Consider the following 18,795-nt stretch of genomic DNA (forward strand, 5'->3'; position numbering starts at 1 on the left):
ATGACCCCATCAGATACTAATAATTTCTTTCTTTGAATTAGTTAGTTCTAGGAATGTACCATAGGAAATAGAGGCATTCATAAAGATTCATGAGTAAGGATGTTCATTATAGGATTATATATAATAATAAAAACTTGAATGTCTATAGGAAAATATTTAAATTAACTATATATATATAGGATGGAATATTATATACTCATTAAAATCATGTTGTCATAAATTATCTAAGAACACAGGAAATGTTTACGATACAATTCATGTTAAGAAAAAAAAAATCAAGGTCAATACAGTACATAAAGCTTCTGGTTCATTCAGGTTCATAATTCACCTGAAAGGATTTGATGGACTCTATCAACAGAGAATGATTTCCATTTCCCAGCACTGTCACTTTCACTTCATCATCTGCCAGGTTCAAGATTTGTAGGTAGATTTCTTGTGAACCTGGCTGGGGTGGGGCCATTCCCTTAAAACAAATAACATATATTAGAATCACCAACAAATAACCCTCCCAGAACATGATAACACATAACTTGGTCCTGCTCTGACAACCTAACCTATGTAGTCAAAAGGACATGGTTTTCTCTCTCTGAAGAGCATTTAGCACTTGTAATTTGGAAGGCTGAGGTAGGAGGATTGCAAATTCAAAGCCAACCTCAGCAAAAGTGAGGCCCTAAGCAACTCAGTGAGACCCTGTTTCTAAATAAAATACAAAATAGGGCTGGGGATGTGGCTCAGTGGTTAAGTGCCCCTGGGTTCAATCCCCGGCACCACCCCATCCCCCCCACAAAAAAAAAAAAAAAAAGAAGAAGAGTGTTCGGTTTAGAAAACCCTAATGGTAACTTGAAGGGGGAAACAGTTCAATGAAGCAGGCACCAATGCCAGGAAACAAACTGTGTTTTTCAACTCAGTCGTGACCTTACACTTCACTCCCCATTAGTGGCTATTTGACTGCCAACAATAATCTATTAAGTATTTGGAAAGGCATCACAAAAGCCTGTGTTCCCTAAACAGATGGCTAGATATCTTGGATATTAGTGTTTGGGAATTCCCTGAAAATAAATTTCGAATCATTCATGCAAAAGTTGGGCCTTATTTTGCATCCGTATCTATTTACCTATCATGCATACTTACCATGCACTTCCTACAAAACAAATACTGTGCTAGATCCCAGGGAATCAAGAGTGAACAAGTCAGTACAGTGAACAAGACAGATATGGTCCTGCCCTCCTGGAGCTTAAGATTTGTTGAACTCACATTTATTTTTATTTCTATCACTGCTGCAACTGCAAATGCCAGGCATGCTAGGATCATACCAACTGCCATTTTCCTGAGTGATCTGCAGACAAAAGGGAGAGAGAATTGTTCTATCCTTTAGACTCTACAGTAAGAATTCCAAACTCCTTAGCCTGTCATTAAAGACCTTTCTTAATTTAGTACCAATTACTTTTCAAAGCCTTTCCCAGAACTCTTATTAATACATCTTCTCCCCCTTCTTTTACTAGAGGCACATCTCTTTGTAATTGTACCACCTTTTCCCACCTCTACCTTGACTTATGATTTTCCAATCTATTATGTCATAATATCAAAAACGACAGCAATACAACCAGATTTGTTGAACATTTACCATATATCAGGTCCTGTACATGCTTTAATTTATTTTCTTCTTCAGAAGCCTTTTTTGACCCTGGTGACTGGAAGGACTCTCTCCTTTTCTACACCTTTCTACCATTTTCATCTTCCCTTCCTAGAGAATTTAACATAATTTACCTATGTAATCGTTATTCTCACATGTGCTCTAGCTCCCTTACTATTTAGTAAACCCCTGGATGGGAAAACCTGTGCTTGATTTACATTTGCATAGCACTTGGTCCTGAACTGCCTGATGTCTGTTCAGTGAGTGGTGAGTAAATAAATGATAGGCCATTTGAATGCGGTAAAATAATAATAATAATAGTAATAATAATTTTTAAAGGAGACTTGAAACCCTCCTCTGGAAAATATTACAAAGAATAACTTCTAAAATAGGAGAGAAGGAGTAATTGGGAATAATTCTATCCTCTGCCCAACCCTGTCCCCCACTTGTTTCATAGGGACAATGATAAATTTAAAGGAATTAATTATCATCAAAAACTTTGGGCTTCTTTGAAGAAGCAACATTCAAGGACAAAGCAACAAGTTGGTTTAGGAGCCTACCCTCATATACCTTTGACTTTTAATAAAGCCTGGACCCACCCCTTCAATATCACACACTTACATTCCTAGTGAAGGCTTTGACTCTCATTGATTACACCCAACTCCCACTCTTCAATATTAATTGGCACATAATTCAATGAGGAAAAATAGAAGCAAAAACAATAAACCAAACCCAGACACAATTAAGTAGAAACATACAGGTATTGAATCTGTATCAAAGTGAGCAAAGACTGAATCAGTTTGTAGTTAATTCAAGGTATAGTGAGCACTTACGAGAAGTTAATTCCACACTTGGAAATCAGAGGATAAATGACAAGGTCAAACAATGGGATGCAGACAAGAACCAAAAAGGGATTTAGTACCTGCAATGCATGGTAAAAAAGGATTAGCTACAAGTGTTCTCTCATAAGTGTGAGCACATGCTGGTATTCGCATGCTTGCACTCTCATCCACATAAACTTAGTACATATGGAACGATTCAACATTTCTCAGCCCTTTACACCCAAGTCTATCTTCCTTGTATAGTACCTTCCAAATATCCCAAGGGGCTACTTTCTCTCTGAGAGTGTTTTTCGGCCAATCATATTCAGAGTTCTCCTCTCCCACTGTTACTTTAAAAATTTTTTTTTTAAAAAAAACATTTTTAGTTGTAGATGGACACAATAACTTTATTTTATTTATTTGTTTATTGTTATGTGGTGCTGACGATGGAACCCAGTGCCTCATATGTGCTAGGCAAGCACTCCACCACTGAGTCACCCAGTCCCTACTATGACTTATTTTCATAGCTTAGTTTCATAGCTCAAAGGGAATATGACATAGTCAAGGGAAAGGAAGGAGAGAAGAAAGAAGTAGGTATTGTTGAACAAGAGGCTTAAAAGGGAACTGGGAGTCATCAACAGATTCTGACTTCATTGCTCACACAACAAAGGCTTATACTCTCTTTGGCAATGTTTCCATTACCCACTGCCTTGACAAAAAAAGAAATCCAATGATTATACTTTACCTGTGGGGGGACAAGCTCACTCTCCCTGGAACTGGGAGGCAGCTACTTTCCTAATATTTAAAGTTTAAAAAGAATTTTATCATCTCTGCAGTTGTTTCTCCTCAGTATATAAGAAGAAATGCATCGGATTACAGCTGTTAATCCTAATACTGCAGGTAGAAGGATAGATGAGGAAAGAAACACATCCACATGCCTACAGGGAAGTCTCCTACCTGCATCTGGTCCGGCTGAAGCACAAAAAATCCCTGAAACATTATAATAAATGGTAGTGAGATGGTGCAGAAGACAAGAAAAGTCCAGATGAATAATCTTGCTAATTAGCAGGCAAAAGCATTTAAAAGAAAATTCATCAGATCTTTGGTTGACGACCACTATCTTGCCTGTTTGGGACTGAGAGCAGACTTGGAATGGCTTCTGGCTACATTTGGTGAAGGCTGATGGGCCTAACGGAGAATATTCTTTTCTGTGTACATGTTGAGTATACCTGAAATGCTTGGGGTTAGAAATGTTTTGCACTTTGGAATATTTGCATATATATAATGAAATATCTTGGGGATGAGACCCTAACCATGAAATTCATTCATATTTTATATTTTTCTCATACACATGGCCAAAGATAATTTTACACAATACTCATAATAATGGTATGCATGTAATAAAGTTTCACGGTTGGAATTTTCCACTTGTGGCATCATGTCAACACTCAAAAAGTCTAGGATTTTGAAGGGATTTAGATTATGGATTTTGGAGTTAGGGATGCTCAACCTATACTATACTTTTCTTAGACTTTGGAGAAGATAGAGTTGGTGTGTTTTTATTAATCTCAGCAACTGCAGTCACAAGTGGTAATATTGAAAAGGAAAAGACATTGTTCTTAGGGTGAGGACTCCCACTGACACAGTGCTTCCAAAGTTGTTCTCCAGAGGGTCAACAAGAGGACCACCATGGTTAATCTTGGACTACTAGAGAAAGGGAGAGGTAAAATTATATTTAGCAGGCTGGCTTCAAACATACTGCTAATATGACCCTGTCTGTCTTCTTCAGAACTATACTATCATAACCTAGGAAGTAGAACAGTTGAGAGCATGGTTGATACTTTGAGTGAACTGAAGAACAGCATTTGGAAAAAGAGAAAAGAATATTTACAACTTTTCCATTCTTTCCACATCCTTATTCAAAATGTTCTACCTCTCACAGGTCCCTGCTGGGCCATGCCTGAGAGATGGAACCAGTTGTGTAATGACACCAATCAAACCTGTCCCTGCTTATGTTCTAGGATTAGCTAGAAGAAAATCTCCACCCCAGGTCTGTATCACTTCATTTGATATCCCAGTATCTAGCTACATCCGGGTATACTTATTTCTCATCCTTATGTTCCTGATTTCTAAAGATAAAGTTCTGGGTTTTATTTCATTGTCTGCTCAGTGCTTAGGCTAAATGCACCTCTAAAATGATACTGTATTGATTTTTAGGAAAAAACACTAATAAATTAAATTTTCTTCAATATGGATGATGAAAAAATAAACCTCTCTCAAAAATCTCTTCTACTCACCAAATTCCCATTCATCTTGGTGGCTTGCAGGGTCCATCGTGAGCCCTGGGGCAGACAAATGTTAATAAGTTAAATTTCTATTCTATGGGAGTAAAGTAGTGGAAGAAGGGGTGGCTTTCAAAAGGACTATTCTTACCTGCTGATCCAAAAGAGCCCAGAACATGGGCAATGGAATATAAAGGAACAGTATCCTGGTCAGTGCCTTCACATCCATAATGAGACGCTTCTGCAGGGAGAAAGAAAGAACGGGCAGAATTGCCAGAAGGTCCACTTAGAACAGAAGTGCCCAAAAGCAGAAAGAGAAAAGAGTCAAATACACAGGAGAAGATGTATTTGGAAGACCCCATAGAGCAAGGAGACTTCTGCAGTGTTCACTTACTGGGTACTTCTCAGAGGCCCAGTCCAGCCAGTGCTGTCGCTTTGGAATATCCCCAGAACGGTTCTTGAAGCGGTTGGAAATAGCAAACTAGGGCAGAGCATAGATATCAGGTGAGAGAAAAAGAGGAAACCATTCTCTGCCTTTTCCAATTCTTTTTTTTCCTTTTCCCTCACACACATACACACATACCTTTTGTGACCTATTCCAACTCTTTGATCTCATTAGACATTGAATTTCAGAATACTCAAGATAAAAATTTATCTTTTTTCCCCATTAACATCATATATAACTATATATCAGAATATTTTTGCCAATTTCAAAAATGATTATGCTATTTTTTAATTTAATGGTTAAGTAGACATATGGAGAAAAATAAATTAATCTCAGCTTGTCAAAAACCATGCATGTAGAACAGAGATCACAGAGAAAAATAAAAGGCCATTTCCAAAGGTGCATACACTCAGCATAGCATCTCTTTATTCTTTTGATTGCAAAAGGTAGGTACTTACCCAGATACATTTCGTAACTTGAGCCACTATGTTTCCTTCAGGAGGTGGTTTTTTGTACATTTTGCTTCCCATTGCAAACACAACTGCAATTGATACACAAACAATGTTCTTAGCATGTCATTTGGTGTGCTCGGTGCATCAATGCTGAACTGTAAGAGTGATGGGCAAATCTCATTAAGAGATTACACTTCCTGACTTTGATGTTACAAAAATTACAAGCCAAGAAGAGATAAAATAGTCAACTGGTATCTATTGAGACTTTCATGTAGTCACAGAGATGTAAGTCATCTTTGGTTTCTCATTCTTCTTTCTCCATCCTCATATCTGATGTTACCAACTTTCATAGATCCCCTTTCTTCAATGTATTGTCCATTGGCCCCATTTAGGTTACCGTTGCTCCTACCCTCGTACAGATTTCCCAACTTTCTACCCTTGATTATAAAATGGCCACCAACTTGTTTTTTATCCTCTGATCTCTTCCTTTTTTAATCTGATGCCATATTAAAACCTTCTTTCCAGAATCTTCCTAATAAGCCTGAATTCCTAGAAGGAAAGATTCTCTAAAATTCATTATTAACCTACCATATTTAAGGTTATTTGTACATGTAAATTATTAAGCATTTTACATGCATCAACTGATTTAACCTGACAAAATATACATATTATTATCTTATACACAAATAAATCAAAGATTAAAATATTAACCAACTTGGGCTACAGATGTAGCTCAGAGGTAGTGCACTTGCCAAGAATGTGCAAAGCCCTGGGTTTGGTCCCTAGTACCACTAAACCAAACCAAACCACACCAAACAAAAAACGTACCATGTGTAAAGTTATACAACTAGAAATTGTCAGGAATTTTTTTCACCTGAGACCATTCTGATTCAAAAATCCATGCTCTTAACTACATAAAGCATCTCATTCAATAATCATTGCATCATACACTGTACTAGATACTACCAGGAATACAGGTGAAAGGCATGGCTCCTGTCCTCAAAGGACACCTCAGCCTACTATTTTTTTTAATGTTTGTATTATTGCATTAAAATTATACATAATAGTGGGGCTCATTTTGACATATTCATAAATGCACAATAACATAGTTAGCTCCATTTCAGGCTTCAATAGTTTCTCTTTCCCTCCCCTCCTCCCTCCCCCTAATCACCTTCCTGTACTTGATTGGTCTTCCTTCTATTTATTTATTAATTTTTAATTGGTGCATATAGCTATATACAAAGTTTGAATGCACTGTGATATATTCATACATGCGCTTATCAATGTGGTCAACTTCATTTCCCTAGTTCTTCCACTTTCTCTTCCCTCCTCCTTTCCCCTTTATCTCCTGTCTCTGTCCTACTGATCTTCCTTCCATTTTTGCAAGGTTCCTTTTTTAAAAAAATCCTTTTCTTTCTCTCTAGCTTCCACATATGGGAAAAAACATTCAATCCTTAACTTACTGAGTCTGGCTTATTTCTCTTACCACAATGTTCTCCAGTTCCATCCATTTACCAACAAATGACATAATTTTATTCTTCTTTATGGCTGAGTAGAACTCTATTGTAAATATACACTACATTTTCTTTATCCAGTCATCTATTGATGGGCACCTAGGCTGGTTCCATAACTTGGTTATTGTGAATTATGTGCTATAAACACTTGTAAGCATATATCAATATGGCATGCTGATTTTAGTTCTTTTGGATAAATACCGAAGAATGAGATAGCTGAGTCACATGGTTGTTCCATTCTCATTATTTTGAGGAATCTCCATACTACTTTCCTAATGGTTGTACTAATTTGCAGTTCCACCAACAATGCAAGAATGTCCAACACCTCACCCCCACACATCCTCACCAGCAATTAACATTACTTGTATTTTTGCTAATTGCCATTCTAACTGTGGTGAGATAAAATCTTAGTGTATTTTTTATTTGCATATATTTTTAAATTTCCATATATTTGTTGGCCAATTATATTTCTTCTTTTGAGAAAAGTCTATTTAGATCTTTTGCTCATTTATTAAATTATTAGTTTTTTGATTTTTTAAAATTTTTTATATACTCTGGTTATTAATCTCCTATGGAAGAGTAACTGGCAAAGATTTCTTTTTCCCTCAACCTACTGCTTCTCACCTTATGTTTCATTACTCTTCTTTAGGTACATTATGCTCTAACCACTATTCATCATTCTTACACAAAATTATATTCTGTACCATTTGTATTCTTTTTTAAACATTGTTTAGTTGTCAATAGACCCTTTTTTGCTTGTTTATATGTGGTGCTGAGATTCAAACCCAGTGCCTCACACATGCTAGGCAAGCTCTCTACCACTGAGCTAAAACTCCAGTCCCCATTTCTATTCTTAAGCTCCTCCTGTTTCCTATAACCTACATCTGTATTTTTTATTTCCCTTTTATTTTTCGAATTATTGGCAATAATTTTATGATTATAAAATTTTTATGATTATAAAATAAATTTTATGATTATAAAATAGTAAGTGCCATATTTTTCAAGTTTACTAAACTTCAATTAAAATCAGTGGAAAGATTTCATCTTGGTTCCTCTCTACGTATTTTGCCCTTTAACAAATTTCCCATCTCCAGCAAGATGCCTCTCTAATACATCTCTGCTAAAGATGGCTTTCTCAGTCACCAGTAGCATTTTCCAATATCCTTACATAACAGAACTCATGAGTTATCTTACTTTTTTCCCTTTAGCTTTATAATTTCTCCATCTTCAATCAGATTAACTCTACCATGTCCTCTCAGTTTCCCCCAAAGCTTCTTCAAACAGCATAAATTATCTATCATGACCTTCTTATTGTTGAAATAAATAGAGTTCAGGGAAAGAATGATAATGCTGAGAATGAAGTGGTCAGATAAAGAGGTACAAAAGAAAGATTTTGCATGGGAAATAAATTGCTTACGAAACTAAGAATGATCTAGGAGAGGCCTTATCCCTGTCAATGTTGCAACAGTGACAGTGGAGTGATAAAGGATGGCTTGTAATCAACTTGATAGTGTCACACTTAAATTTTAAGGTCATTTATCTGAAGGAGTCAGAAATGTGTTTCTACACTATCTCCTCCCTCTAGGAGATGATGTTGCTTACTGCACTAAGAAAACTGAAGTCTTCAATGGAAATTCCATTTTCTGTCACCACATCCATTAATTCCTGTGTCCACATGCATCTTTTCCTTCCTCCATTTAGGTGAAGGTGATGTTCCTCCTCTGTCTAAAGCTCATTCTTCCATGTGGCTTTCGTACCAACGATACTGTCCTTCTTTTTTCATCTTCAACCTGTTTCTATACTGGATTTTTCCTAATAATATTTGGGCTCAATATCTCATCTCTTGAATTCCTATCACGTTCCAGCACAAATACTTGCTGTTTTCACTTTTTAAACCTTATTCACTTCCAAATTACTCCAAACAGTCTGATATCACCATATCAATGACATCCTTGTTGCTATAAGGATATTTTCACTTTTAGCTCCTCGCCCAATAACACCTGTCACTCTGAACAAGTCCCTTCTTGAAATCCTCTTTGTATTCAGTATAGCACGATTACCGTTGTGGCCATCCCTTCTAAATTTCATTTGTAGAATTTTCCTCTTTGCCTGTCCTTTATATGCTTGTGTGCCTTGAGGTTTGGTCCAAGGACTTCCTTTTATCTTATTTTAATTATCTCTTCTTTATCTGGGCTCAAGATTTAATTGCTATCAATGTACTCATGACTCTAGGTCTATATCTATAGCTCAAACAATTCCTCAGAGCCCTAAACCAGTTATTTCCAAATAACTATTTGTTGATTATAATTGTTTCAAGAACACCTAAAATGCAGCATATCTAAAACAATATCTAAAACAAAATTCATCAACATTGCCTGTTCTCCCTCACTATCTCATTTGACAACCTCACTATCTACCCAATGGTTTGAGCCAGAACTCTGCATCCAACATTGACTTATCTTCTCCCTTATTTAACATCTTTAATCATACCTAGGCTTGTTAATTCTACCAGGGCCTCCTTAGTGAGTTGCATAAGGCACTTGCCTTGAGCACAAAATTTAAGGGAGTGCCAAAAGTGCCATAATCAAGATAAATATTATCCTTGCCTCACCTTAAACCCAACCTTTCTCCATATTACAGAGACACCATTGCAAAATAAAAATCTAACAATCATTCTTCTGTTAAAAACTTTTTTCTTTGTTGATTCCCATTTGCTTAAAGTAACCTTCATTGTCTGGTTTCTGCCAATTTCTTCTTTTTATCTTTCTCATTTATGCTCCAGGTAATCTGAATTCCTTTGAGACCTTCCAACATATCATACTATCTTCCACCTTGTCTTACAAGTACCAAGTTCTCTTTCTGAATCACTTACATTCCATTTTTTGGTGAATTGCTGCTCATCCCTGAGGTCTTCCCTTAGAACTAATTTCTTTAGGCAAACATTTTACAACTTTCAGTCTTAATCAACCATCCCTTCTATGAACTCTCTCTCTCTCTTTCCTTCTTCAGTTGTGACACTGACCATACTATACCGTCAATTTCTGTTTCCTTATTTGTCTTCCACTCCCTACTAGACAATTTAACTTCCTGCAGAGAGTGAACTGTATAGTTGTCTAATTCACCAATGTGGCCCCAATACCTAACACAAAATCTGTCACATAATAGATATCAATAGCACTCAGAAAACTAAAGCAGCCAACCAATAATGACATCCCTTATGTAACATTTCAATTTATAAAACATTACCCTGGCAGCATCTCTTTTGAGCTTCACAATTACCTGAAATGTAAATTTCCTTATTGTGCAATGACCTAGAGAAGGAGTTATAGTACTAATCAGTGGAAAATCAAAAAATACTTGAGAAAATATTTGGCACTGAAGAGAGAAGGAAGCAGAGAGTGTATGCTCATAGCTCTCCTGGAATACATTTCCTTGGAATTGAGAACTCTGAGAACCACTACCAGCCCTGATTCAATCCCAGTAGAAAATGAGCAGACTGAACATGGAGTCTCTGGACTCCTTGTCCTCTCTGGAGCCCTTTATGTGTTTGGACTGGCTATCTTCCGAGGAGGCGTCACCCTGAGTCTCAGAGTGAGAACAGGTTTCCAGGTCAATGATTAGAAACAATCATGCCCAAGTTTCCCTGTGGCCCGCCTAAACTAAGTAACCCACATATACTCCTCCTCTTCCAGGGTTCTTTAAGGTAAAGAGGATGCCACTTGATCTAAGTTGTGTTACTTTCCAACTACTTATTCTCCTCTTCTTATTCTCCTTGTTCCAAGGACAAATTCCTTGGGAACATTGAAGAACAGGGCAAATATAGTTAAACCTAGAAACTGCTTTAAAAGGCCCACAGAACTGAAAATGCCTTCTATTTAGCAAATAAATAAGTAACAACTGATATAAATTAGTTTGTGAGAGGATTAATTATCTCATTCCTTCCTTATAGCCTTGAATACACATTAGAATCACTTGAGATACTCTCAAATTTATAGATTCCCAGACCCCTGGTAGGTCCTACATGTGGTCCAGAGACTGACTTTTTTATGGGTTCTTAAAAACTTCCTATCAGTTATGGAACAGTGGGCACCTCTTTTTTTTTTTAAAGGGTTCTGACTTCATTCATAATTTATCTCCAAAGTCAAGGGAAAACTCCTATAATAACACTTACCTGGAGCATTAGCCTGAAGAGTGAATGAAGTAGTTTGTGTAAAGTGCCTACAAGGCGCTCTTCCAATTGAAGCCATCAGTGATTCTTAGTTTCTTTCCTTTGCTGGCTGTACTTACCCAGTGCGATTACCATGAGCAGTCCTGGAACTCCAAAAGCCAATGCGTAGCAGTCGTCTCCAAAACACTGCACATCTCCTGAAGAAAATTGGGGGGAAAAATTAAAAAGTAACTCTGGATCTGGACTCTTCAATATTTTATTCTTGATGTAGACATCACCATCGCTTTTCCTCCCATCACCCTTTTTTTGGTTTGTTTGTTTTTTATTTTTTGGCCAGATAAATTCGAACTAAAAGAAATTATCACGGATTTCCAAGCCATTATAAAAGGAGAAGATGGACTTCAGGAAGCTTTGAACAGCTTTTTGGCTGGCCAGAGTAAAGCCTTACACAGCTTCCCCAACACCCCCCCACCCCCACCCCCGACTTTCAAGAGAGGATCCAACCTCTCAGCATGGGTGTGATAAACGTAGAAATCAAGCTCCCTGCATTGATGGAGAGGTAGAAGACTGAGAAGTATCTTGTCCGTTCCTCTGCCTAAAACAAACAGGATAAATCATCAGTGAAAGTGCCTCTAGCTCCATCTCCCCCACATGTTCAGATTTAGTGGAGGTACATACAGAGAGACAGATTCAGACACTGCCTTCATGGTATCTGAACATCCCATTAGATACTTAATAACCCCAGACACACATTTACTTATCTTTCAAACTCCAGTATGAGCAGCTTTAACATTTTTATACCCCTTTACCTGAGCAAAAATGCTCATTCTGCCCTCAATGCCTGTACATATCTACTTTAACATTAATTTCTTTACATTAAAAGTCTTTGTTTCCATTGGCTTTGTGTTCCTTTAGGACAGAAATTGTACCTTACTCATTCCTGTAATCCCTAATTCTTTGAACAGCATTTGACAGATATTAGAGACTTAATAAAGGTTTATTAACCGTATTAGTTAAGTAAATAATAGATTTTGTGGACTGTGTGATAGGAATGGAACAAAAACACAAGGCAGTTCAGTAAACTGTTGACCAAGCAGGATGGAAGATTTGACAGTGAATACAAAAAGACATCAGTGGGCTTAGAAGTGGCCGGGAAAAGTTTGGAATTGGGTTTGTCCTATTAAATAAAATATATATGTGAACCAGCTACTTAATAAAACACCTTTCAAGGAAAGTTGCTGGTGAATGATTCATTATACATTGCTGTGCTTCTTTCTGGCACCTCACATCTTTTCCTGACACAGTAGCACAATCAGTCCTTCCTCATGTTTAATTTATAATGTGCTTTGCTTCTTTTTCTGGTTCCCATTTAAACCTATTCAACTAATCTAATTTGTATAGCTCCATGTACATAGAATCCCACTTGCCAAACTCAGTTATTTTCCCAAGGTCAGCAAGTAATGAGGATCTATGGACTCTTGCACAGATAAAAAGTATAAAATAATCTAAATGGTATGATGGTAAGAGAAACACAGGAAGACAGGAGACACAGAAAAAAAAAGCAGAAAGAGACAGTAGGTACTATGTCAGAGAGAGGCTGGGGGAGGAAGGAGAGTGGGAGAGAGACAGAGGGAGACGGGAAGAGAGAGAGAGAAACATGATAAATAGCTACAAAATAAGGAATAGATACACGAACACACACATACCAAAAAAAAAAAAAAAAAAAAGGAAATTAAGAGCAAAAGATAGGAAGACAGAAATGTTGGCTAAGAATAGACTCTTCTCTTACATCATAGCTCTCTCATATGGGCTCATTTACCTTGGTCATATTGCTGTTTTTCTCCACTGACCATGGAAAGCATTTAGGGAAAGAGGGAACAATCAGCCAGGCAAATTCCTCTATGGAAAGTTATTCTATTTCATTCCATTTAGTCTCCCCCCCCTCACAAAAATCTCAAAAACTAGACATGCTTACATCATCTCCACATCACTCAATAGCTCCCACTCTCAAAGGGCTTACCTTGCTTCTTAAATACCTCAAGGGAGGTCAATTCACTACCTCCAACTCCTACTGCTTGAAGTTTTTCCTTCCATCAATCAAACAGCTCACTTCCTTTAGCTTTCACTCATTGGTCTCAGGTTTATAAACTAACATCCTTTCAACATCTATAAACAACGACTGTATGATACTTTCCTTTATTGTTATCCAAGGTAACTCTCCTCATTTTCCTCAAATGTATTTTACTCCATCTCCCCCTCACCCCCAGTTACTTTTCTTTGGATGTGTTTCAGTTTTTCTATTAGTGACCAGTATCCAGCACTGGACACAATTCTTCAGACAGGATCTAATCAGTGGACTACTTCAATCTTAGCAAATCCAGGTACCCCCCCTTTTAATACTGGCTCTACAGTCTTGAAAATACGGCGGGGGGGGGAAGGACTCTTACATGTTCTTCTTCAAACTGGTCTCCACCGAAAGCTGCCACACAGGGTTTGATACCTCCTGTCCCCAAAGCTATTAGACTCAGACCAACCAATGATAGGATTCTGAAATGAAAAATTTAGAATGCTAATAATTTTAATATTGAACACAACTGCAGAGATGGAATAGTGTGCTAAAGACAGGGAGAAATGTACACAAGGGCAAAGACCCTCTTCACACTTCTACCCGGTGAGTAAGCACTTTCCATTTGCCTTTACTCCAAGAAATATTCATGGGTCATATTGGTGACTTAACTGTCTTTATGACACTTGAGCATACTTTGTGCTAGTATGCATGGGAAGATTTTTGTTCTGGGTAGTTCCATTTACCCTTTGCATGCATCAGATGGAAGCGGATACTGAAGTTAACACACTGGTTCTCAGTCTTGTTTTAGTCAAAGAGACACTTCAATAGAAAGGTTTTTATGGATCCTAATACCACATACCTTTACTAAGCACAAAATAAAATGTTAAAATTCATCATAATAAATAGGAACAGTGTCAATTATTTTTTATAAGAAACCACTAATGAGGTATCTAATATTTATTAAATTTTAAACAAAATCCCTAACTTAAAGAGAAAAATATGTATAGGAACATTATAGCAAGAATAAACATGACCTGATTCTTAAGCAAATATAATCCTCTCTACTGACTGAGCCCAAAGCATCATAATCTACCAAATGCCTCTGGCTCCATAAACATCAATACCTTAAGTAAAGAGGGACAGAGCAATGGGAACAATACATAAATAGAAATATCTCAAACCTTGAATTTGAGTTCTACTATATATTATAAGGAAATACAATTTTTAAAAAAATATCTGGCGAGATGCAGATGCGTGGATGGATGAGTAGGTGAGAGAAAACAAAGGGTGTGAAAGTTGTAATTGTTTTCAAGCATATGAAAGGATTTTATGAAGAGAATAATAACTGGGCATTCTACATTCTCAAGTGCTTAATTAATAAAAGCAAAAGAGTTCTGACAACATAGCAAAGAGTTTGACTGCTCATAAAACTCTTTTCTTAACCAATTTGGTAATAAAACTGTAGAGTGGGAAATAAAGGGATACCTCTGGTAAGAAAATAGAAAATCATCTGTAATGAATTCCTGAGACGTAGACCTGTCTAAAAGAAGAAAAGTAGTTCAGATGACTCTACTCACGTGTGTACCACGTTTCCCCCCAGTATTGGTATCGCACCCAAGGACTTGAGAACATGGCCAAGCACATACACCAGGGAGAGATAGATGATTGTCCTGTGGAGAAAGTTAAATGAGTCAGTCAATCCTGCATTACCCAGAGACTTGGGTAATACAGACTCAGGGGTTCATGTTGTTCTCAGTAAACAGAGGAGGAGGAGTGGAGGAGGAGAGAATTAACCAAGAAACACAAGTAGAAATGATGATGAATGGAGTAAATAGACTAGGAAAAGGGACTGCAATTCTTCCCTTCACGTACCCATCTCATATTTACTCTTCTACACCCATTCCACGCATACATAGATCCCCCACCCCAGCTCACGTTGGTACAGATGTAACAAGAGTAGGGTGGCATTGTAGCAAGAATGATGACGTTTCAAATTAGGAAAACCAGTAGAACCGGATACCTTGACCAGAGGTGTTTTTCCCAAGGAATGTCTTTTGCTCTAGAAAGACAACTCCGAGTTAACAGGAGTGGCTAAAATAAAGGACTTTCTCTAAACCAACACTGGGATACGGAGAGAGGCTAAGGGCTTCTAGGTTCAGTCTAGGTAGTTTGGATACTTGGTTTAATTGTAGTCTCCACCACAGTTTCCTCATAGACAATTGCCAAAGGTAAGAAAGGACCAGAGAGGGAGACCATCCACTGATAAAAATTATACTGTTTGGTAGAAACTTCCTGTGTGTTGTTTTTCCAAGGAATTCAAAAGGCAAATAGAAAGAAGAGCAAGGAATTCTAGTGAGAACACATACAGAGACATACACATTGAAATATGCCACTTTACCACTTATCCTCCTTATGTGTCCTACCATACCAGAATTTTCTTGATTCATGAGTAAAATGTTAAAATTATAATGAAGCTTAGGAGTTATATACTATATATCTATGATGATTTTAAAAGTGTTTTATGCTAGGGCTGGGGATGTGGCTCAAGCAGTAACGCGCTTGCCTGGCATGCACGGGGCGCTGGGTTCAATCCTCAGCACCACATAAAAAATAAAATAAAGATGTTATGTCCACTGAAAACTGAAAAATAAATATTAAAAAAAGTTCTCTCTCTCTCTCTCAAAAAAAATGTTTATGCTAATATGAAATGTAAAAAATGGAATGAAAGTATCAGAAAGACATTAGAGATGACAGAGACCTTAGGATGTGGATTCTTAATTCTAAATACCTAATTTTCTTAGACTGGTTTTCTAGGAAAGAGACTTTAAAGGGTATTTCATGGTAGGCAGGAAATAAGAATTTGGATGGTTAATCTAGAGCCCATGCATATCAGGGGAGAGGACAGGCTTTCCCAAAAGGTCTTGTGTGATCTTGAGAAAAGTTATCTGTTGGAATAAAAAGAATTTAGAGAGAGAGAGAAATTGAATGAAATGAAATAAAGTCTACCTATTAAGAACCCCAAAGAAATGATCTATGCTAGATCATCAGAGAGAAGCAAATAAACCAAGGGCGTCTGAGCTGGAGTGATGGAGTCTGAGAGGAAGATCAAATCTTTATCCAATTGTTGGATTGAATGGATGAAAGAAGTGTAAATGGTTTAGGGGGAAAATAGGCAACCTTTTCAATGAAATACCAATAGGTATGAAGGCATAAGAAAGGAAACTAACATCATGAAACATTACCAGAAGGAGAAAAAAGTCAAGAAAGACTTGAAAATTCTGCATTTGAAATAGGATCATCTACTGGATGCAGAACTATTTTAGGTGGAACTGACCAATTCCCCAACTGTACAAATCAGAACACTGAAATCCAAAGAAGTCAAATAAACTTCCTTAAGTTACTATTTTCATCAGTAAGAAACTTCTGCTTTCTTACTCATAGGTCAGCATTCCTTGAATTTTATGACAAACAAGTTGGTGTGGAAAAAGAAAAAAGGAAGAAGTTACAAACGTTATTTCACCATAAAGATATTAAAAGACAGAACCATTTTAATTAGGTCTTAGAAACTGAGGAGTATATGCAGAGGAAGAGACCTTGCATGAAGTCAAGGTCAGACAAAAGGAAAAGATGCAGACATCCAGGAGCATAAAAAAACACATTGAAGAGAGTAGTTCTAGAGATTTACAAGGTCAAGAACCCAGTCTGATAGGCATGGGTCATATGATGTAAAAACTAGAAACTATTACTACGAATATTTTTCTCTCTTAAAAGCAACTGGACACTAAAATTCCATCCTCTGATATGTAGTTACCCTCTCAGTCAAAGTTTATAGAAATCACGATGAGACCATATGTTTAATAATTTTTGTTTTCTACTATATTGTCATTGGCTAGTTTTCCTCTGTGTGGCCTTAAAGGAAGCCTTACTTCTTCCCACACAGAAGATAAATGGATTTCCTTATAGAGTCAGGGATTCTGGTGTCCATTTTCTCTTAACCAGTTTGGATTCTGGAATATTGAACAGAGAAAGGGTTTTAGCAATTGCTGACCATATTCAGGAAATTGTCCCTTGAACTGTCCATTGAACAATATTTCTAATGTTGTTGAAGGTTTTTCATCCTCAAGATAAGACCTGAAATAGGATCATCCTGAAAAAAGGAAACTAAAGTGAAGGAAGGAGTGAAGGAGGAAGAGAGGGAGAGAAAGAGAGAGAAGGGGAGGTGAGGAATAACTTACAGTTTAAAAAGCATAAATTTGTCTTATGTTCCTCCAGCTAGTGAAGAAAACAAGACTTTGGATTCAAATTAAAGAAGGTGAAGGAGGCTAGCACGGTGGCACACACCTGTAATCCCAGCGGTTCTAGAGGCTGAGGTAGAAGGATTGAAACTTCAAAGCCAGCTTCTGCAAAAGTGAGGCCCTAAACAACTCAGTGAAACTCTTGTCTCTAAATAAAATACAAAATAGGGCTGAGGATGTGGCTCAGTGGTCGTATGCCCCTGAGTTCAATCCCTGGTACCCTCAAAAAAGGTGAAGGAGAATCTTTCTTTTCTTGACTTTACAACTTTAAAAAAAAAAAAAAAACCAGACATAAAATATGATGGGAAGATAATACTAAAGGCTTATTTCTTTTGGATTGTTGTCATTATTCTATTTGTATATGTCTCTCTCTCTCTCTCTCTCACACACACACACACACACACACACACACACACACACAATTCCTGTTTCCTCTCACTCTCTTTCTGAAAGAAATATCAAGTCACTACCAAAAGAGTTTTTATTTTTTGTTTTTGTTTTTGGTACTGGGGATTGAACTCAGGGGCACTCAACCACTGACCCACATCCCCAGTCCTATTTTGTATTTTACTTTACAGACAGGGTCTCACTGAGTTGCTTGGCACCTTGCAGTTGCTGAGGTTGGCTTTGAACTCTGGATCCTCCTGCCTCAGCCTTCCAAGCCACTGGGATTACAGGTGTGCGCCACAGCACCCAGCCAAAAGAATTTTGTTATTAGAAAAAAAAAAACAACAACAAAACAAACTCAAAATACCCACAATAAAATAAAAGACGTGTTCATGCCTGTCCACATCTACACTTAGTCTTGTGCCTATTTGAGGATCTGAGAGTACATAAGTGCATAAATGTATTAATTCAAACATTCATTGTAGTATAGCTCTGACCCAGGCACTGTTCTAGGTGCTATGGATGAAAAAAATATATAATAAATGACTTTGTGCTTCAAGTTTTTGGAAGAAGACTAAGACGTATATCCAAACAATTATAATAAAATAGAGTTTGATAAATGTCAATGATGGTTTAAAAAAAAGAGTTCAGAGAAGACTAGATTACTTCTGGCTAGTAGTAAAAAAGGAGGAGACAGAGAACACTCCATAGTGTAGGTGGTATTCAAGGT

General features: G+C 37.2%; 1 protein-coding gene across 2 annotated transcripts in view; it reads right to left on the minus strand.

Moving 5' to 3' along the window:
- The window catches only part of Slc15a2 (solute carrier family 15 member 2), a 33,807-nt gene that overhangs the window by 11,123 nt on the left and 3,889 nt on the right, over positions 1-18,795 (minus strand). Inside the window, exons 4-15 of one of the 2 annotated variants that reach the window (XM_076867749.2) lie at positions 14,961-15,053; positions 13,763-13,862; positions 11,820-11,910; positions 11,435-11,512; positions 5,640-5,722; positions 5,131-5,217; positions 4,888-4,977; positions 4,752-4,796; positions 3,412-3,444; positions 2,467-2,555; positions 1,255-1,336; positions 329-463 (exon numbers count right to left, since the gene is read on the minus strand). In XM_076867749.2, the coding sequence (XP_076723864.1) occupies positions 329-463; positions 1,255-1,336; positions 2,467-2,555; positions 3,412-3,444; positions 4,752-4,796; positions 4,888-4,977; positions 5,131-5,217; positions 5,640-5,722; positions 11,435-11,512; positions 11,820-11,910; positions 13,763-13,862; positions 14,961-15,053 (1,006 nt within the window). The remainder of the gene's footprint in view (positions 1-328; positions 464-1,254; positions 1,337-2,466; positions 2,556-3,411; positions 3,445-4,751; positions 4,797-4,887; positions 4,978-5,130; positions 5,218-5,639; positions 5,723-11,434; positions 11,513-11,819; positions 11,911-13,762; positions 13,863-14,960; positions 15,054-18,795) is intronic. The other variant, XM_076867750.2, reaches the window with a different exon arrangement.

The sequence above is a fragment of the Callospermophilus lateralis genome, chromosome 10, assembly GCF_048772815.1.
Source record: "Callospermophilus lateralis isolate mCalLat2 chromosome 10, mCalLat2.hap1, whole genome shotgun sequence".
Lineage (NCBI taxonomy): Eukaryota > Metazoa > Chordata > Mammalia > Rodentia > Sciuridae > Callospermophilus > Callospermophilus lateralis.